Raw genomic sequence first — 17,113 nt, 5'->3', positions numbered from 1 at the left:
AGTGTGGCTTGGACTGTTCTACATGGCTGTCTTGGTGCTGCCTCTTGGAAGCCCAGGAAACACAGCAGAGGCTACACGGTACAACAGCATTTAATGGTCAGAAAGTTGTACAGTAGTATAGTCAGCCACAGAGCTGTGTTAGAGGACAGATCCAGTCCTCCCCCACACCAGGCAAAGCAGCGATTGGACACGAGCTGGCGTGTGGCTGGGCCCATACCCTCATCCATGAGGCCTGAGGGAAGACTCCCATCCAATAGCCCGCAGCTACCACGTGTTCTCCAGGGGAGGGTATGCACCCCACATGCAAGAAGAACCCTTGCCTTTTGTCAGGTGGGATGGGGCTGTGAGTTACGGTGAAGGAGAAGGAAGTCCCCTGGAATGGTCTGACCAAGCTTGGGGACAAGGGTTACCCCGCTCTGCAACTCCCAAAGGCCCTCACTTTCCCAGCTTCTTAATCCGCTCGTCAACGCTGGCAAAATTCCCCTCAACTGTGGCCAAGTTTTCTTGCATAGTTGTCTGCACCTGCAAAGGGGGATGAAACGTCTTGTTTTTGTTTGGTCCAGGTGTCTATTGGGAGATGAAGAGCACCCAGAAGAAATACTCTTTAAAGGAAAAGGAGGCTAATAAGATGTACCTCAGTTGCTAGAGTGCTTGCCTAGCAGGCATAAAGCCCTAGGTTCAATCCCTAGCCCCACGTAAGCCAGGCTGTGGTGGCGCACACCTGTAATCCCAGCACTTGGGAGGCAGAGGCAGGCAGATCTGTGGGTTTTGAGTCCTGCCTGGTCCACAGGGTGAGTTAATTCTAGGACAGCCAGGGCTGTAAACACAGAGATCCTGTCTCAAACAAAACAAAGTCATAGCTTGAGGCCAACATGGACTACATGAGAACAGTCTCTAAAACAAATGGAAGCTGGGCGTGGTGGCACACACCTACAATCTCAGCACTCGGGAGGCAGAAGCAGGCAGATGGCTGTGAGTTCGAGGCCAGCCTGGTCTACAGAGCGAGTCCAGGACAGCCAAGGCTACACAGAGAAACCCTGTCTTGGGGAGGGGGAGGGGGCAGTGGAAGAAAGAAACAAATGGAAACATAGTTTCGGACCTCTGGTTTTGAAAGGGGTAGGTGGATGGAGGAAATGTTTGTAGCAATAGTTCCCAAACTACCCTGAATACTATGGTCTTAGGTCAGGGTCTCAGTGACTTAAAAATTCCAATCACCCTGTCTTCACATATTTTATGAAAGGACAAACAACAAGACTTTGATAAAATGAGGTTTTCACTGGTTCAGAATTTTAGAAAGGTAGAGGGAAATATACCAAATACTTGTTTTGTTTTGAGACAGGGTTTCTCTCTGTAGCCCTGGCTGTTCTGGAACTCACTTTGCAGACCAGGCTGGCCCTGGTCAGGAGACCCCTCCCCTCTTCCTCTGTCTCCTGATTACTAGGATTATGCGTGCATGCCACCACATCTAGCTTTTTCTGTTTTCCATTTATTTTGAGACTGGGTCTCATCATGTGGCCATGACTGGCCTGGAACTCAGCAGGTGACCAGGCTGACCTCAACTCAATGTAGCCCGTCTCTGCAGTGGATTGTGATGCTGCCCTCCCCACAGCACTAAGAATAGCTCATCCAATAGAAACGGAGTATTAGCCATGTGCTGAGCATTCTATAGAATGAGTAAGAGCAGGAGGCAGCTGAGCAGAGCTCAGCAGTTAAGAGCACTGGCTGCTCTTCCAGAGGACTCAGGTTCAATTCTCAGCACCCACATGGTGGCTCACAGCCATCTGTAACTTCAGTTCCAGGATCTGACACCCTCTTCTGCCCTCCACAAGCACTAGGCACACAAGTGATACACCTATGTTCATGGAGAAAAAATACTCATAAAATAAAATCTTAAAAAAAAAAAAAAAAAAAAAAAAAAGCAGATCTCTTAAGTTCAAGACCAGCCTGGTCTACAACGCGAGTCCAGAATAGCCAGGGCTACACAGAGAAACCCTGTCTCAGAGGGGGGAAAAAGAGGGGCGGGGGGAGATGACTGAGTGAATAACGTGTTTACTGTGCAAACATCAGGACCTGAATTCAGATCCCCCAGCACCTAGGTAAAAATACAGGAAAAAGAAAATACAGGCAAGGCTCTGGAGCTGTTAAGAGCACTGAGCACTGGCTGCAGGCTGGAAAGGTGGCTCAGCGGTTAGGAGCACTACTTGTCCTTGCAAAAGTCCTGAGTTCAATTCCCAGCAACCACATGGTGGCTCACAACCATCTATAATGAGAGCTTGTGCCCTCTTCTGGCCTGCAGCTGTACCACTGTATATATAATATCTTAAAAAAAAAAAAAAAAAAAGCATAAGCTGCTCTTTCACAGGACCCAGGCCTGGCTCACAGCTGTGTGACTCCAGTCTCAGGGGACCTGACACATACTTCTGGCTCCCCTGGGCAGCAGACACATGTATTAGAGGAAGGGGACCTGGAGCACGGTAAATCTAGTCAGAACAGTGAGTTCCAGAAATTTATCTCAAGAATAAGTTGAAAGGGCTGAAGAGATGGCTCAAGGGTTAAGAGCCTTACTACTCCTGCAGAGGACTCACTTTCCATTTCCAGTGCCCATTTTAGTCAGCTCACAACTGCCTCAAGTCCAGCTCCAAAAGCATCTGATGCCTTTAATCACAAATTCGTGAGCATACAATCTCTCTCTCTTTCTCTCTCCTTCGCGCGCGCGTGCACACACACAAGGACAAGACATGCTCAGGCCTAATTCCAGCTCCTTGGAGTCTAAAGCAGCAAGGTGTGTTTTGTTGTGAGTTTGACACCAGTTTAAGCCACACAAATACCAGGCCAGATAGGGTATATATACCAAGACCTGTTCCCAAATAAAAAGTTAAGCTTGGTAGCACATTGCTGTGATCCCAGCACTTGGGAATAAGGAGGAGGACTGCCACAAATTTGGGGCCATCCTGGTCTACACGTTTCAGACTAGTCAGACACACCGATACTCTGCCCAACATCCTTATTTTCTTCTAAAAAAAAAAAAAAAAAAAAAAGTCCAAGGTTAGAAAGAAAGAGGTTAAGTAGGTTGGGCACAAAGGTTATACAAGAAAACAGAACAGACCTCCTGACCCTAAGACAGAACCCTCTGAGGTAGGGCTGGGACCCTCTGAGGTGTGCCCTGGTCGGAGATGCACATACCTGGGTCAGGAGAGCAGCATTATCCTTAAGGGAGCTGGCGATCATCTGCTGAGTCGTGTCCAAGTGTGTCAGGAGCTGACCAAACTGCATAGCTACAGAAGTAAAGAGAGGCATGGTTGAGAGCAGAATCCTAGATGAAGGCGAGGAAGCTGAAGGGGCCAGGGGCAGCCTCACACCTTGCTCGTGCAGCTGCTTGATGGTGACAAGTCTCTGTACCAGCTCAGGGAGGGTGGAGGCGATGGGGCTCCAGCGCTGTATGGTTTCATAAAGCTGGTTCACCTTGCTCTGTGTGTCTGCATCCCCCACAGGGCCTTTATGCTTGGCAATCTCATTCACCTTTCCCAGGACACTCTGTAGCCGAGCCTCTACTTGGTCTAGAACTGCAAGGTCCAGGGCACTCACCTTGGCCTGCAACAGTTCTACCGTTTCCTAGAGGGTCAGGAAGGGTTTAGACAAGTGTCACCAGGAAATGAAGCAAACCAGACCCTGGAGTTCCCACCACTGACTGGCACTGTTGTAAGTCACCCATGCTGCAGCCCTTTGTGCCCAGGCATTCCAGCTCCCTCCCTACTCACCATAAGGCAGGCTCCCTGAAGACCTACAGAAAGGGGATTCTGGTGGGAAAAAGAGCAAAGAAATCAGTAATCTCCACACATCCACAGGGTAATTGCCTTCCTCCATAATTCCTGGCTCTAGCTGCAGCCCAGAGGGTGAGGAGTCAGGGCTCTGATCACTACAGACTAAGCACACAAGGGCACCTGACCTGGGCATCCTGGTCACATCGGACAGCGGCCTCCAGCTCTGACAGACGCTTCTCGAGTTCTGCAACCTATGGAGAAGGTGGAAATGAGGCTTGCCACCTCTGCCCCTGCATTCCGGCTCCTAGGACTCCTTCCTGGAACACACCCTGAGCTACAATCTTATCTTTAAATTCAAACTAGATGGACCACTTGGGAGATAGTAGCTGGAGGATCTGGAGTTCAGAGCCAGCCTAAACTACATCCTGAGTTCAAAGCTAGCCTAGGCTGCATGAGACCTCGCCTCAAAAAATAGTTATACAAGGAGACAAGGAACATAAGACTTCTAGAAGAAGTGGGCACAGTAGTGCATGCCTGTAATCCTAGCACTCTAAAAAGGCAGAATTCTTTGAGTTCAAACTCTTCTGAGTTTGAGGCCAGCGTGGTCTACAAATAGAGTCCAGGACAGCCAAGGCCACACAGAGAATCCGCAAAGACTTGAGGAGGAGTCAGCACCTTTCCTAGCGCCCTCCCCAGGCCTGATCCTTAAGGGACACAGGCAAAGTGAAAGGTTCCATCTCCCTGGCTCCCAACCTATGCTAACTCATACTTACTTTGGCAGCTTGTGAGAACTTGTCCTGCTCAGGCCGAGAGTGTAGTTCGTAAGTGACAAGGTTGCTGCCTGGGGGGGTCCCTCCTGTGGTCTTTCCCCCTGAGCCACCTTTGCTGTTCTTTGTTGCTTCCAGCTGTAGCAGTAAGCGCCTGAGTCAAAGAGAACAAGTGATAATGCCATGACTGAAGGACGAGGGCTACCTACACCTCCCTACTGCCTGCTGCTGTCACTATCGTCTTTCTGCTAAGGACGGTCCTCACTTGGCCAGGGCTCCGTCTGGATCGGTGAGGTTGATTGCAGCATCTGGTCCCAGCAGCTTCTCCAGGTGGGAAGCAACCAGCTGCTGCTTCAGGGCAGCCAGCTGCTTCGCTAGCACCACAGGGGTGAGCTTCTCCTCCGTGGCTGACTCCTTCACTGTAGTCTGACAGGACAAGAGGTCGGCAGTTAGGGTGGCAGGAAAGAAGGAAAAAAGAAAAACAAAAAAACAGCAATATCCCCAAGAAAAGCTATGGCCAGGTAATTTAATTTAATTTATATATATATATATGGGTGTTGTGACTGCACGTATGTCTGTGTACCTCAAGCATGCAGTGAGAAGCAGCCCCTCATCCCTCTAGGGCAGGCTTTAGAACAACAGCCTGAGTTTAACAGATTCAATGTAATTTCTATTCCCCAAACCTGACAACCTCACTGTCCGGGACGCTTGTTCTGCCCGCTGGGAGTTGCTCCTCTGCGAAGACCTGGGAGAAGCCAGTGCACAGTTACCTTGATTTTCTCCACCTCAGTTGTCAGCTCTTGGACTTCATGCAGCAGTCGCTGGTACTTCTGCTGCGGTGTCTCCTTCACTCCCAGACCCTCTCCGAGCTAGAAAGCAAGCAGGAAGGTGATGTTATCTCTCCCATTACAGGACGCCTGAGGACTCAGTCCCAATAAGGTAACCCTCCTTGATGCCTCACATGGAGGAGAGGGGAGAGCCAGAGGTCTGCAGACCCCAGAAGAGCGCAGGGAGCAGAGCACCTTCAAGAGCAGCCTGTTCTAGAGCTCAAATAAGACTGCTTCCCTCAGGCTCAGGAGCTCAGAGTGCTAGCTGCCTGCACAGAGGGCCTGAGTTCAGTCCCCAGCACCCACATGGTGGCTCACAACCACCCATAGCCCTAGAGGCTCCAGTGCTCTCTTCTTGACTCCCCAGACACCAGGCACACACATGGTACACATACATACATGCAGGCAAACACGAGTATGTACAAAATAAAAATAAATACATCTTAAAAAAAAAATCAAACAAAGCTGGGTGTGGTGGCACATGCCTTTAATCCTAGCACTGGCAGGCAGAGGCAGGTGGAGCTCTGTGAGTTCAAGGCCAGGCAAGGATGCACAGAGAAACCTTGTCTTGAAAAACAAGAACAAAATAATAATAACCCTCCTCCCCAAAAATAAAAAGACAAGAAACAAACAAAACTCAAACCTTGACATCCCTCACTCCCAGCTACACGCCTGCTATAGGCTCACAACCCCATGTCCATCAACACACACACAACAAACCATCTCATAGTCTCCAGATTCATATCCTGTCCTCTTGGTTTTTCCAATGCGATCTGAGAAATCTGCCAAGAAAAGAGGACTACTGAGTGCATCGCAGCCACAGACCTAGTGACTATAAGGCTCTTACCAGAAGGCTCCACAGGGCCCTCCTAAGAGCCCAGGACACATGCAGGCTGCTTCTCTAGAATTCCCACCCAGCTTCCAGCCCAGTCTCACCAAGTCCCTTTGTCCCCACTCTCTTGTCCTTAAACTTGTCGTAGGCAGCATTGGGGTTGACAATGATATGCTCCACACTTGTGCTGGTCAGCTCCTCCTGAAGGGACAGGGAGTTCAGGCCAGGTGCAGCCCCATTTCCACCTCAGTATCCTTCCTATCCCATAAAGCCCCCAAACTACTGAGACACTGGGCCCTGTTTTCCAAGGGGAGAGAAGGTGATTACATTCCAAGCTGCCCACCCTGGCTCCACCTAGGAAAGAGAAGCTTCCTGGTGAAGCTGGAGCCTCCGTAGTGTAAATATTAACACCCCGATTTAGCTAGGAGCAGAGGCAGCATAACCTCCCCCACCCACTCTGTACATAAGCCTCCTCTCCCTCAGCCCCTCCCAGTTATCTGGCACACACATGCACTCAGGGCAAGAGACCAACCTGACCTCTCTTAACCTCCCTCCCAAAAGCAAATCTCCTTTTCCTGGTTGAACAAGTCCATTTAGAGCCAACTTCCCATCCTTGCTGGGGGAGAGGATGGCCGACAGCAAGGACAGTACTCTAAATGTAAAATGGCAGGTTTAATCTTGCAGACATAGCTCTTAGATGTAAGAGGAGGGTTGGCGGAGGGTGTGCTTAGAAGCCTGTCTTCTGTGCTACTATAGTTCAGGGTCAAGGAGGAGCAGCAAGGGCTCGGTGGGTTCTTTTGAAGGATACCTCACAGATAATAAGCATAAGTAGCTGTTTCTTGGGAGCACCTTGGGCAAGGGCCACACATACAGCCCTCGGCAGAGAAGTGCGGCATTTGTCCCTTCTCCCTGCCCCCTCTGCTGCACATAAGCACTCAAGTAGGGGACACTGCAGAGAGAGGAAATACTGCACCCTAGAACTGAGGCAGAGGTTCCTCCTTACAACCAGCTTGCTCTTCAATAATCACATCAAGCTGGTCCTCGGGGCACATATCCCTCCTCCCCCCAGAAAGGCCACCGCTCTGCTGAAGGAAGGAGGGGCCTAGGAGTGCTGTTTTGTTAAGGGGGGCACCTCCCTATTCCACAGAAGGCAAGACTGGCCCTCAAACCCAAATCTAGGTAAATGACTCTCAACTCCGGTTGCACATTAGAGTCACTTAGAAAAGGTTTTCTTACTCTTTCTCGGAAAAGGAAAGGAGAAGGCATGGGCCTATTACCCAGGCAATCCTATCTGCATCCAAGACAGAACTTCTGCCTGTGTGTGGGTGCGTGGGAAGTAGGGAGGAGAAACAGGACAGGAGAGGAGGCAAGAGCCAGAGGGAGACTCCATCCTGCACCTCTACTCTCATCCCAGAAGGGATCAGAGTGGGTGGCAGCTTCAGAGGCTGAGGACAGAGAGAAGCAGGATAAGAAAGCAGCAGCTTCCCTCCTTCGACAGAGGGAAAACAAAAGGGCTCAGTGCCCTCCACAGAGGCAGGTCCTGAGGAGAAGACAAATCGATCTCCACCATTCTTTTTGCCGAGGAAGTTCCCACTGGCCCAGTCACTGTGTGGCTTCTGGTCTCTAAACTGTCTGGGGACACCAGCTCAAGAAAGGCAAGCTCCTTCTACGAAGCCAGCTCCTGGAAACAGGTTTTCTCTCCACAAAAGCCAACAAGGTACAGTCCCTTTTTCAGACAAGCATAGTGGCCCACGCTTGTAACCCCAGCTAGCCTAGAGAATGGTATAGCAAGACCTTGCCTCAAAAATAAAACACCACACTGGGTGGTAGCGGGGCACGCCAGGAGGTAGAAGCAGGTTGGCTCTCTCTGTTACAGGTCAGGCTGGTCTACACAGTGAGACCTCATGTTAAAAAAAGAAGCCGGGCGTGGTGGTGCACGCCTTTAATCCCAGCACTCGGGAGGCAGAGGCAGGTGGATCGCTGTGAGTTTGAGGCCAGCCTGGTCTACAAAGTGAGTCTAGGACAGCCAAGGCTACAGAGAAACCCTGTCTCAAAAAACAAAACAAAACAAAACAACAACAACAAAAAAAGAGGCACAACAGGCTGATGTAAGTCAGTGGTAGAGGGTAGAGTACCAGCCTAGAATGCTTAAGTCCCCGAGTTGACCTCTGCTACCACATACACACAAAAGGAAAAAAAAAAGAAAAAAAGAAAAAGGCACGGCAGTCTTAACTGGAAGAATATGAAAGATCAGATCATAGTTCACGCCCACTAAGCCCTCACAGACGGAGGCTCTGCGAGGGAGAACCTACTTTCTGATTTCTGTTCTTAAGTAGGTAAAGACGAGAGCAACAAAGGGTTAGAAGTGAAGAAAGGCTCAGCTTCTGCTCTAGAAGTGAGGCCTGGGCTAGGAGGGCCACCTAATGGTACCATCTTCTCAGCGTTTCCCTGAGCAGTGGCCCTGGGAGGGTCAGGTGGGCTGCACCCGCTGGTCTGCAGATGGTACCTAGGACACCAGCATCTCAGAAACCTGCTATATCACTACAGTGACCTGCGAGACAGGAAAAGGTGCTGCATGTGGGGCTGACAAGGATGTCCAAAGAGTTAGCAGAGACAAAGGACAGAAAGCAACTGCCCATCACAGCACACCCCGTTAAAAGCAGATGAAAGGTCGGGCTTCTTACCAGCTCCTTGTGGTTTCCCCAGAGGTGAGAAAATCAAGAGTTAAAAAGGAAAGGGTGTGGGGGAATAGGGACGAGGGAGGGAAAAAAAAGACAAAATTGTTATTAGCAAATTGTCACATGCACTACATGACAGTCTTCAAACACTGCACCACAGGGCCCCAGGGGAGCTTAGCAAAATTTGGGGGCCAAGAACTCTAGCTGAGGTCAGAACACGCCCCGAGAGAAGGAAGACCACGTGACCCTTTCCTCTCTGGTGATGAAGATGTCATGAAGCTTCGTGGTTGCAGCGGTCGCATAGGGTGCCGGGCATGAGGAGTTAGATGTTACAGCTGGTGCGCAACAGGGAGAGGGCAGACTCAGGTGAAGGAAGCTATAGAAATGGCAGGAAGAGATGCAGAGGTGGAGCTTCTGACGACCTGACATGGCTGACGTTGGCCCAGAACTCACCAGGTAGAGTCCCTCACTAGCTCACATTTTCTAGTTGAATGGTTGGTAACTCACCCTGCTACAGTTACAGGATGCAGGGTGATTTTCCCACTATACAAGAGGCCAGAGGACCATACGACCCCCAGCTACAGCCTCTGGGCAGAACATGTTTTCACAAGACTCACAGCAGGTCATGGAGGAGGGCGAGTGTATGGCAAAGAAGTCTCACTTTAGTCCAGGCCACGGAGACACAGCTTGTTCCAAAGCAAGACTTATGGGTTCAATGATGCCAGGAAGGGAACTCCAACTGTGCTCTGCCTGTCTAGCTCTGCTGAGGGGTAGGTGGGGAGGCAGCGGGCTGATGGCCATTACATACATGCACAGAAACCCACGGTGAAGGTGAGGGACGGGTGCACTTCCTCCACAGCAGTTTGTCTAGATGCGCTGGACAAAGGCAGAGCCCAGCCTAGCCAAGGCTCCTCTTTTATTTTAGCCTCTTACCCACATTCAAGGTAACTCCAGGCCCTGAGATGTCACTGTACACAAGTGGGCATAAGCACCCAGATGTACTAGATCTGTTTTTGACTTGGTCTCACCAAACTAAAAGCAACTTGGGAGAAACTCAAGGAGAAGGAGGGAGAAGATGGGCCAAAAAGCTAAGTTCAAACCAAGAGGGAAGGGACAAAAACCAAGCCAAACCACCACCAACAAAAAACAAAACAAGGATGAGCAGTGGTGTATGCAGTACATACCAAGTCTGTGCTCTGAGTGGGCTGAGGGGTGACAAGGGTCGGGGCATATTTCCTATGCTACGGGCACTAACAGTTACCACAGAAAACTACAAACCTCCGAGTGCTCTGACCCTGGGTGCCAGCTCACCTGTACGTAGCTCCCACTCCCTCATTAATGGTTGTCTGCTAAGTGGCTGTGCCTCAGAGAACAAGACCTGAGGCTCTAAACCAGACAGGGAAGGTGGCCACTCTGCCGAGGCTCTATGCCTAGACTTCAGCCAGGGGACTTCAGAACCATGGTGACAAGGAACATGGAGAGAGCTGTAGAATAAAACTGTCCAGGACGGGCCAACATAATGCTGACAGCCCATCCATTTCTAAAAGAGGAGTACAGAAACACAGAGACTCAGAAAGACAAATAGCCCAAATTATTGTCCCGAAGCACAAACCTCACCTACCGCTCACCAAGAGTTACTTAGCTTGGGACAACAGTCACAGTGCTTTCTCTTCCGATCATCTGCAAACACTAGCAAGTGGGGTGGGGGTCTGGGCTCCCCTGGCCTTCCCATTGTTTTCTCGAATAGCCAAAGGCCAATTCATAAAAATCTCTTCTTGCATCCTCTTCCAAGCCTACACCCCTACGTCTAAACGCCTCCGTGTTTGTACTCCCTCCTTCACTCCAGTTTTATTCTGCAGACCTCACAAGGTGAAGAGACATTAACTCACAAGGATTCGTGCATCATAGTTGTGTTTCTAAACTGTGATTAGTGATCTTTAAATATAAGGCCAGCAAGGCCCAAGTAGGGACCCCCTGAGATTTGAAACAATTAGCTACAACGATTGCAAAGGGTCAGAGCATCACATGCAAGAGGGCAGATGAACAGAACATGCAGAGAAGAAGCATTGAATGGCCTTACTTGTGCAAACTAGTGTCCAGGCAGGGTGGTGAGGAGGGAGGATGGGGAAGCATTGGGAAAAACTCTGGTAAGTCAGTGCGCCAACAGTCAGTGAGCAGTCAGCATACTCTACGGCATTCTAAACTGAGAGGAAACCGCAGCTGTCGGGGCAACCCACCACCTAGAATTGGAAATCTTCCTTTTACATGGCCTTGGGGTAGTTATATCATGCAGGGAGATGCTGAGTCCTGTTCTTCTGAGATGTTCTTAATTGTCTCTGCTTAAGCCATGAGCCGAGAGTGCTTTAGGGACCCAGGCAGGCTGTGGGCCAGGGGAAGGCACTCCATTCGGCAAGTAGCTTTCCAAAGGGGGCACTCTAAGGAGTTACTGCTTCAACCACCCTGAGAGAGGCTCAGACGCAGGCTTCCCCAGGCTGTGAAGGGAAGCTGCGGGCCTCTGCTGATTTCCAGCCCATTCCTGCTGTAAAATACTTTACTTCCTGCTAAAACTGTTTTAAAGGAATAGAAGAAAAATAGGGCTCACTGGAAAAAACAAACAAACCGAATCTTCTACTTCTTTCCTGTCTCTCCCTTCCCACTATGGGAATCACAACACCATAATGTCAAATTAAACTAGCAATTAAGGTCTATTATTATTATTGGCAGTAGAGAAACCAGAGGAAGGTTAAATACGCCGAAGGGACATTTTACTTGATCTTCCTTTAAATTAACACCTGGAAGTCAGGAGTGGCAGCAAATGCCATTAATCCACCAGCACTTGGCCAGCCTGGTCTACATAGGGAGTTCTAGGCCAGACAGGGTGACATAGTGAGAACCTATCTCAAAAATAAAATAAAATAAATAAATGAACACTTATAGACCCTCCTGGCCATATTGGTTGACTCCAGAGAACTGAGTGGTAGGCAAAGGTGAGGACCTTTTCACTACACAGCCTTAAACATTTTTTTCCATGCATGTATGACTTAATTTAAAAACAAATAAAATTAAAGTTGAAGGCTGGGCAGTGGCGGCTAATGCCTTTAATCCCAGCACTTGGGAAGCAGAGGCAGGTGGATCTCTGTGAGTTTGAGGTCAGCCTGGTCTACAGAGTGAGTTGCAGGACAGCCAGAGCTACAGAGAGAAACCCTGCCTCGAAAATCAAAAAAAAAAAAAAAAAAAAAAAAAAAAAAGATTAAGTTAAAGTCGAAAACAATCTGGAGATTACAGCCGTGCCTGAAGACCTCACGGTTCAGCTGCAGATGAGAAGTGGGCCAGCACCCAGGCCTTACAGCTGCCATGTTTCTGCAATGGTAAGCCACACAACTCCAGTGCTCATTTTGCACTTTACGTCAGTATTATGAGCAGCGGAGCCATCATGCAGCTGAGTTCCCGAAAGCTGCCTTCCTAAGGCCCGTGGGGACATGTAGGGGCCGGAGCCATTAGCTGGCACAGGGAATGGTTCAGCTCTGGGGGTTCCTCCCCAAGAGGCTGGCGGAGCCATGCTGATGAGTGTAGCTCCCAGGCTCCCACTCGGGCTTCCTGGGTCTTACACTGGGGGAGCACACTCTCTGGTGTCCTCCCTCCACAGTCAGGAGCTGCTATGTCCATGGACTGCTCAGGTTCAGTGAGGAAAAGGGGCCAGTCAGAGGGTTATACACGGCTCCATCACGCCCAATATGGGTACCATCTTCTTTTAAGAGCTATCTCTGTACTTCCAAAAAGAAAATGATGACACATTAGTTTGGAAACGCGGCTGCAGTGACAACCATTTGCATCATGGCAAGTGACAAAAGGACAGAGTTGTACTCTCTCTCTGCAGGCTTGGTATGTTATGGGCAGAGGTCTTGAGCTGTCTCCGAATGAAGGCAGTTCAGGAATTCCTCATCTTATACTTCCCTGACCTATGAGGACATGTTAGCAAGGCCACCTCTTGAAGTGACAGGGTCACATTCAGGTACCGGGGCAGTGACACTGTCTGCACCTTCTCTAGATATTTAAGCTTGAGGGAACAGAGGGCGGTAGACTGACATGCCAGCAAATACAGAAGCCACAAGGAACACACTGTTGAGAGGAGGGGTGGAGAAGTTATTCCCTACAAGGTAGGAAGCGCTTCCGCACGGAAGAACAAAATAAGGAATAAGTGAGTACGCCAAGCCAGCAACCAGCATTCCCCAGAACTAGCCAGCCCCACAGACATGGCCACAGGACTGACGACACACATACTGGGCCTGCAAGAATGTCCCCTGACTCCTGGCCACACCCTGACTGGTATCTCGGGGCATCGATGTGAGCCTGATGTCAGCTGATGCTTCTTCCGTGATCTACACATGCCCCAGCTCTGTTCTATGTGTCCTGTGTGCACATCTGAACTGTCACACTACTCAGGGGCTCCTTAGGGGTAGGGGTGTCTCTTCCTCTGCACTGGGCAAAAATCAAAGCAGAATGAACATATTCTGTTAAATGATACTAAATGACAGCCTTCCTAGTTAAAGTGTCGTGTGTGTGTGTGTGTGTGTGTGTGTGTGTGTGTGTGTACACATGCGCGCCAATTCCTCGGAGCTCACAGGGCAGACTTAATATATAACCATCATTGTGTCTCCCTGATTAAAAGATTTATGTTTTTCCTCAAAATTATTTTGGTCTGACCAGGCCTCTTATTTTTCTGAAGTCTCCAAGTCATTTGCTTACACCTTGCCTAAACGGCTACTGTAGTTCAAATCCAAGTTCTTGGTAAATACTACTAAGAATATAGTGATAAAATACCTTATAAGACAAAAAGGCTTACTCCCACCTAATCAATGTCCGTGCTTTATTAATGCATCGATTAGAACCCAGAAGCCTAATAAACACTAGTCAGAACGTAACTGTTTTGAGATATTTCAGTTGTATCTAAGACCTGGGTTTTACTAGCAGGTCGTTACTTGCAATCTCGCTGGCTTGACTCTCCTTTCTGGCACTGTTGGTGGTGGCTGCCATCACAGCAGGGCCTTTAAAAAGCCCCGAGATCTACACACCATCCAGGCTGGGGTTGGCATACCCACTTATTGTTGTGGCTTGCCAGAGGACAAGGACCTGTATCTGGGGAAGAGAGTTCAAGTCCAGAGGGACCCTGAGGCAGCGCGTAGTCTTACCGCATCAAACTCTGCTTGGTCATCTTCAGGTAGGTCGCTGGTTTCATAAACATCCGGTTCGTTCCTGGCCTGCGGGGAGAAGCGGTGAGCACGCAGTCTCAGTACCCTGCGTTCACCTCCTAGCCCACTTCCTTGAACCAGCTAATGGAAAACCCTTGTGATCCAAGGATTCTGTGGGTCTGTCATTTCCCCTGCCAACAGTATGTCAGTGGGATGACCGCTGGTACCTACTGGGGCCTGGCATAAACAATCGGTGTAAAAAGACCTGGACACAGCCGAAGAGGCCAGTCCTTGCTACTCATATTGTCCTAATCAGGTGAGGCTTCCTTGACTTAGGCCCTGCACATCTCTCCACTGCTACAAGGGTTGAAAGTGACTCAGGACCTTACTTGTCAAGGTCCTGCGCGCCAACTCCAAACCCTGACAATGCAGGCAGGGCAGCAGCACAGAGGGTAAATGCCAGGCCAATGCCTGAGGAGCAGGCACGGGTGCTCCCCACTGGCACAAGGTGTCTGCAACAGTCACCTCTTTCCCAGCAAGATGAAGGCCATCGTTAGTGGCCTAGTGAGTACGGCTGGAGAAAGGGTACGCGGGGATGGGAATCGGGGAATCTGCGGCGACAAGGCAATGTTGACGTGGATGTTATAAACACTGAGGGGACAAGGAGATAAACACCCGGAGGCGACTTCTGGGCGGAGAAACCGGCTATTGCCAGAAAAGGGGGGAGGGGAGTGGCCCGACGCGGAGTGCAAGGACCCAGTGCAGGCGGGTCTGTAGTCCAAAAGATGTAGCTGGCCAAGGGCGAGCGGCGCTAGGCCCGGGGGCCGAGGAGGGGCTGCCAGCGGGAGGGCTCGCCGGCTGGTTTCTGTTGGGAAGGGTGTCCTCGGGAGGTCGGGGGCGCGGTCTGGGGAGCCGGGCCCGGCCCTGTACTCACAATGCCGGGGAGGTCGGCGTATTTAGGGTCCGCCATGGCGGCGGCGAGGCGGGGCTGGGGGACCAAGGCCTCGGCGGAGCCGGGGCCGGTGACCGGGTTTGGGGAGAGGCTGGGTCCGGGTCCCCGGCTAAGGCGACGGTAAAGGGAGCGGCGGAGGAGCAGCAAGTCTCGCGACAGGAGCAGGCCGGCAGAAAGGAGACGGCAAAAGTCGCGAGGACAGCCGGCTACCACACCCCTGGACGGGCTGGGATTGGTGAGAGCGACGGGGAATGAGGTAATGGCGAAGAGACGCCGCCTGGCATTGTGGGATATGTAGTCCTGGTCCTCTGGGGCTGGGGCTAGGAGCACGGACACACGGTAGGGAGCTTCCACTTTTCAAATAGTCTTTTAATAGAAGAATTTCATAATCCCTGCTTTAGAAATCCTAGAAATTGACTAGGTGAAATCACACAGCTCGCCACGTTGTGAACAACAGCAATATTTAGAAAAAAATGTAAGGAATGGAAAAGTGAAGCCGTCTTTTCAGGTCAGGGCTGCTGGACAAAATAGAGGACCCCTAGTTAAATTTTAATTTCAGGAGCTGGACAGATGTCTCAGCGGTTAAGAGCACTGGCGGCTCTTGCAGAGGGCCTGGGTTCTGTATCCAGCATTCACTTAGTGGCTCACAAACATTTATTATAACTCCAGTACAGGTTGATCTGATGCCCTCTTCTGGCCTCTGAGGGCACTGGACACACACGTGGTACACAGACATACATGTAGGCAAAACACCCATCCACATAAAATAAATAATGGTAATAATTTTTAAAACTTGAATTTCAAGTAAACAACTAACAATTTTAATATGAACATGTTTCTTATTATATTTGCAATATACATATAATAATCTGAAATTCAAATTTATCTGGGCATGCTATCTCTGGTTTTTTGTTTTTGTTTTTGTTTTCAGAATCTGGAAATCTTAAGTGCTAAAGGGATGGCTCACAGTTTGACTGAATGTTGCATGAAGGCCATCACTTCATTAATAGTTCCCAGAAATTAGGAGGAAGAAATTTACACACAGTCCCAAACTCTAGCCAGGGTGACCTAGAACCTACTTTCCAGTGTCGGGAATTGAACTCAGGACCCTTGCATACAGTGGCTTTATGTCCAGGCCAACAGCAAACCTTTCTGGTGGATAGACATAGTGTAGCTACTCTTTTCACTTTACCAAGTATATATATGACAATAGAAGCCCAAATTGAATTGAAATTGTTTATTTGTGTCCATGTGTATGCACATGAGTGTGGAGGTCAGAGAACAACTGTTATTAATCTGGGGGTCCTGGGAATCAAACTCAGGTTATGGTTTGTTGCCAAGCCCCTTTACCTTCTGAGCCATCTCATTGACTCAGGGCAAGGTTTCTTTGTGTGGCTTTGACTGTCCTGGAACTCACTCTGTAGACCAAGCTGACCTTGAGCTTGCCTCTGCCTCCCAAGTTCTGGGATTAAATGTGTTGACCACCACTGCCTGGCTTCACTGACACCCCCCCCCCTTTTTTTTTCAAGAATTTATATATATATTTATTACATATACATGCCAGAAGAGGGCACCGGATCTCATTATAGATGGTTGTGAGCCACCATGTGGTTGCTGGGAATTGAACTCAGGACCTCTGGAAGAACAGCCAGTGTTCTTAACCTCCGAGCCATCTCTCCAGCCCTACTGATCCATTTTTTGTTTTGTTTTTTGAGACAGGGTTTCTCTGTGTAGCCTTGGCTGTCCTGGACTCGCTTTGTAGACCAGGCTGGTCTTGAACTCAAAGTGATCTGCCTGCCTCTGCCTCCCAAGTGCTGGGATTAAAAGCACGCACCACAACACCCAGCTCTGACCCATTTTTTAAAGCAGAAAAAAAAGCTAGATGTGGTGGCAAGCCCCTCTAACCTTAACCCTCAGGAGGCAGAGGGAGGCAGAACTCTGTGAGGTCAGGGCCAGCCTGATCTACATAGTAAGTTCTAGGACACCTGGAGCTACATAGTGAGACCCTGCCTCAAAACAGCAACAGAAGAGGAGGAGGAGGACAGGCTGGGGGTGGGGAGACAAATAGAAAACCTACTACGTATAATTGCCGTTGTTGCCTCGTAGA

The 17,113-nt window shown here is 49.8% G+C and overlaps 1 protein-coding gene across 2 annotated transcripts; it reads right to left on the bottom strand.

The window, feature by feature from the left end:
- Positions 1 to 72: 72 nt before the first annotated feature.
- Positions 73 to 15,169, bottom strand: Dctn2 (dynactin subunit 2). 2 transcript variants are annotated; one of them, XM_051170742.1, is made up of 13 exons: positions 14,989 to 15,169; positions 14,055 to 14,123; positions 6,292 to 6,388; positions 6,076 to 6,137; positions 5,299 to 5,397; positions 4,794 to 4,954; positions 4,535 to 4,682; positions 3,947 to 4,012; positions 3,759 to 3,797; positions 3,360 to 3,612; positions 3,184 to 3,275; positions 722 to 834; positions 73 to 522 (listed from the first exon to the last, which is right to left on the bottom strand). In XM_051170742.1, exons 1-13 carry the CDS (start codon positions 15,022 to 15,024, stop codon positions 327 to 329), a joined length of 1,431 nt encoding a protein of 476 aa, XP_051026699.1. In that variant the 5' UTR covers positions 15,025 to 15,169; the 3' UTR covers positions 73 to 326. The 2 variants fall into 2 exon arrangements, with proteins under 2 accessions (XP_051026699.1, XP_051026700.1); XM_051170743.1 differs by lacking the exon at positions 722 to 834.
- Positions 15,170 to 17,113: the final 1,944 nt, after the last annotated feature.

The sequence above is a fragment of the Acomys russatus genome, chromosome 28, assembly GCF_903995435.1.
Source record: "Acomys russatus chromosome 28, mAcoRus1.1, whole genome shotgun sequence".
Taxonomy (NCBI): Eukaryota; Metazoa; Chordata; class Mammalia; order Rodentia; family Muridae; genus Acomys; species Acomys russatus.
Note: the sequence above shows the minus strand (reverse complement) of the source record. Positions and strands in the feature narration are given on the sequence as shown.

Coding starts and splice junctions, on each gene's coding strand:
- Dctn2 (XM_051170742.1), bottom strand. CDS start 15,024: ATGGCGGACCCTAAATACGCCGACCTCCCCGGCATT. Junction 4,955..5,298: donor CTGAGGTGGAGAAAATCAAG/GTAACTGTGCAC, acceptor TTGTCCTGTCAG/ACTACAGTGAAGGAGTCAGC. Junction 4,683..4,793: donor CCAGACGGAGCCCTGGCCAA/GTGAGGACCGTC, acceptor TCTTTGACTCAG/GCGCTTACTGCTACAGCTGG.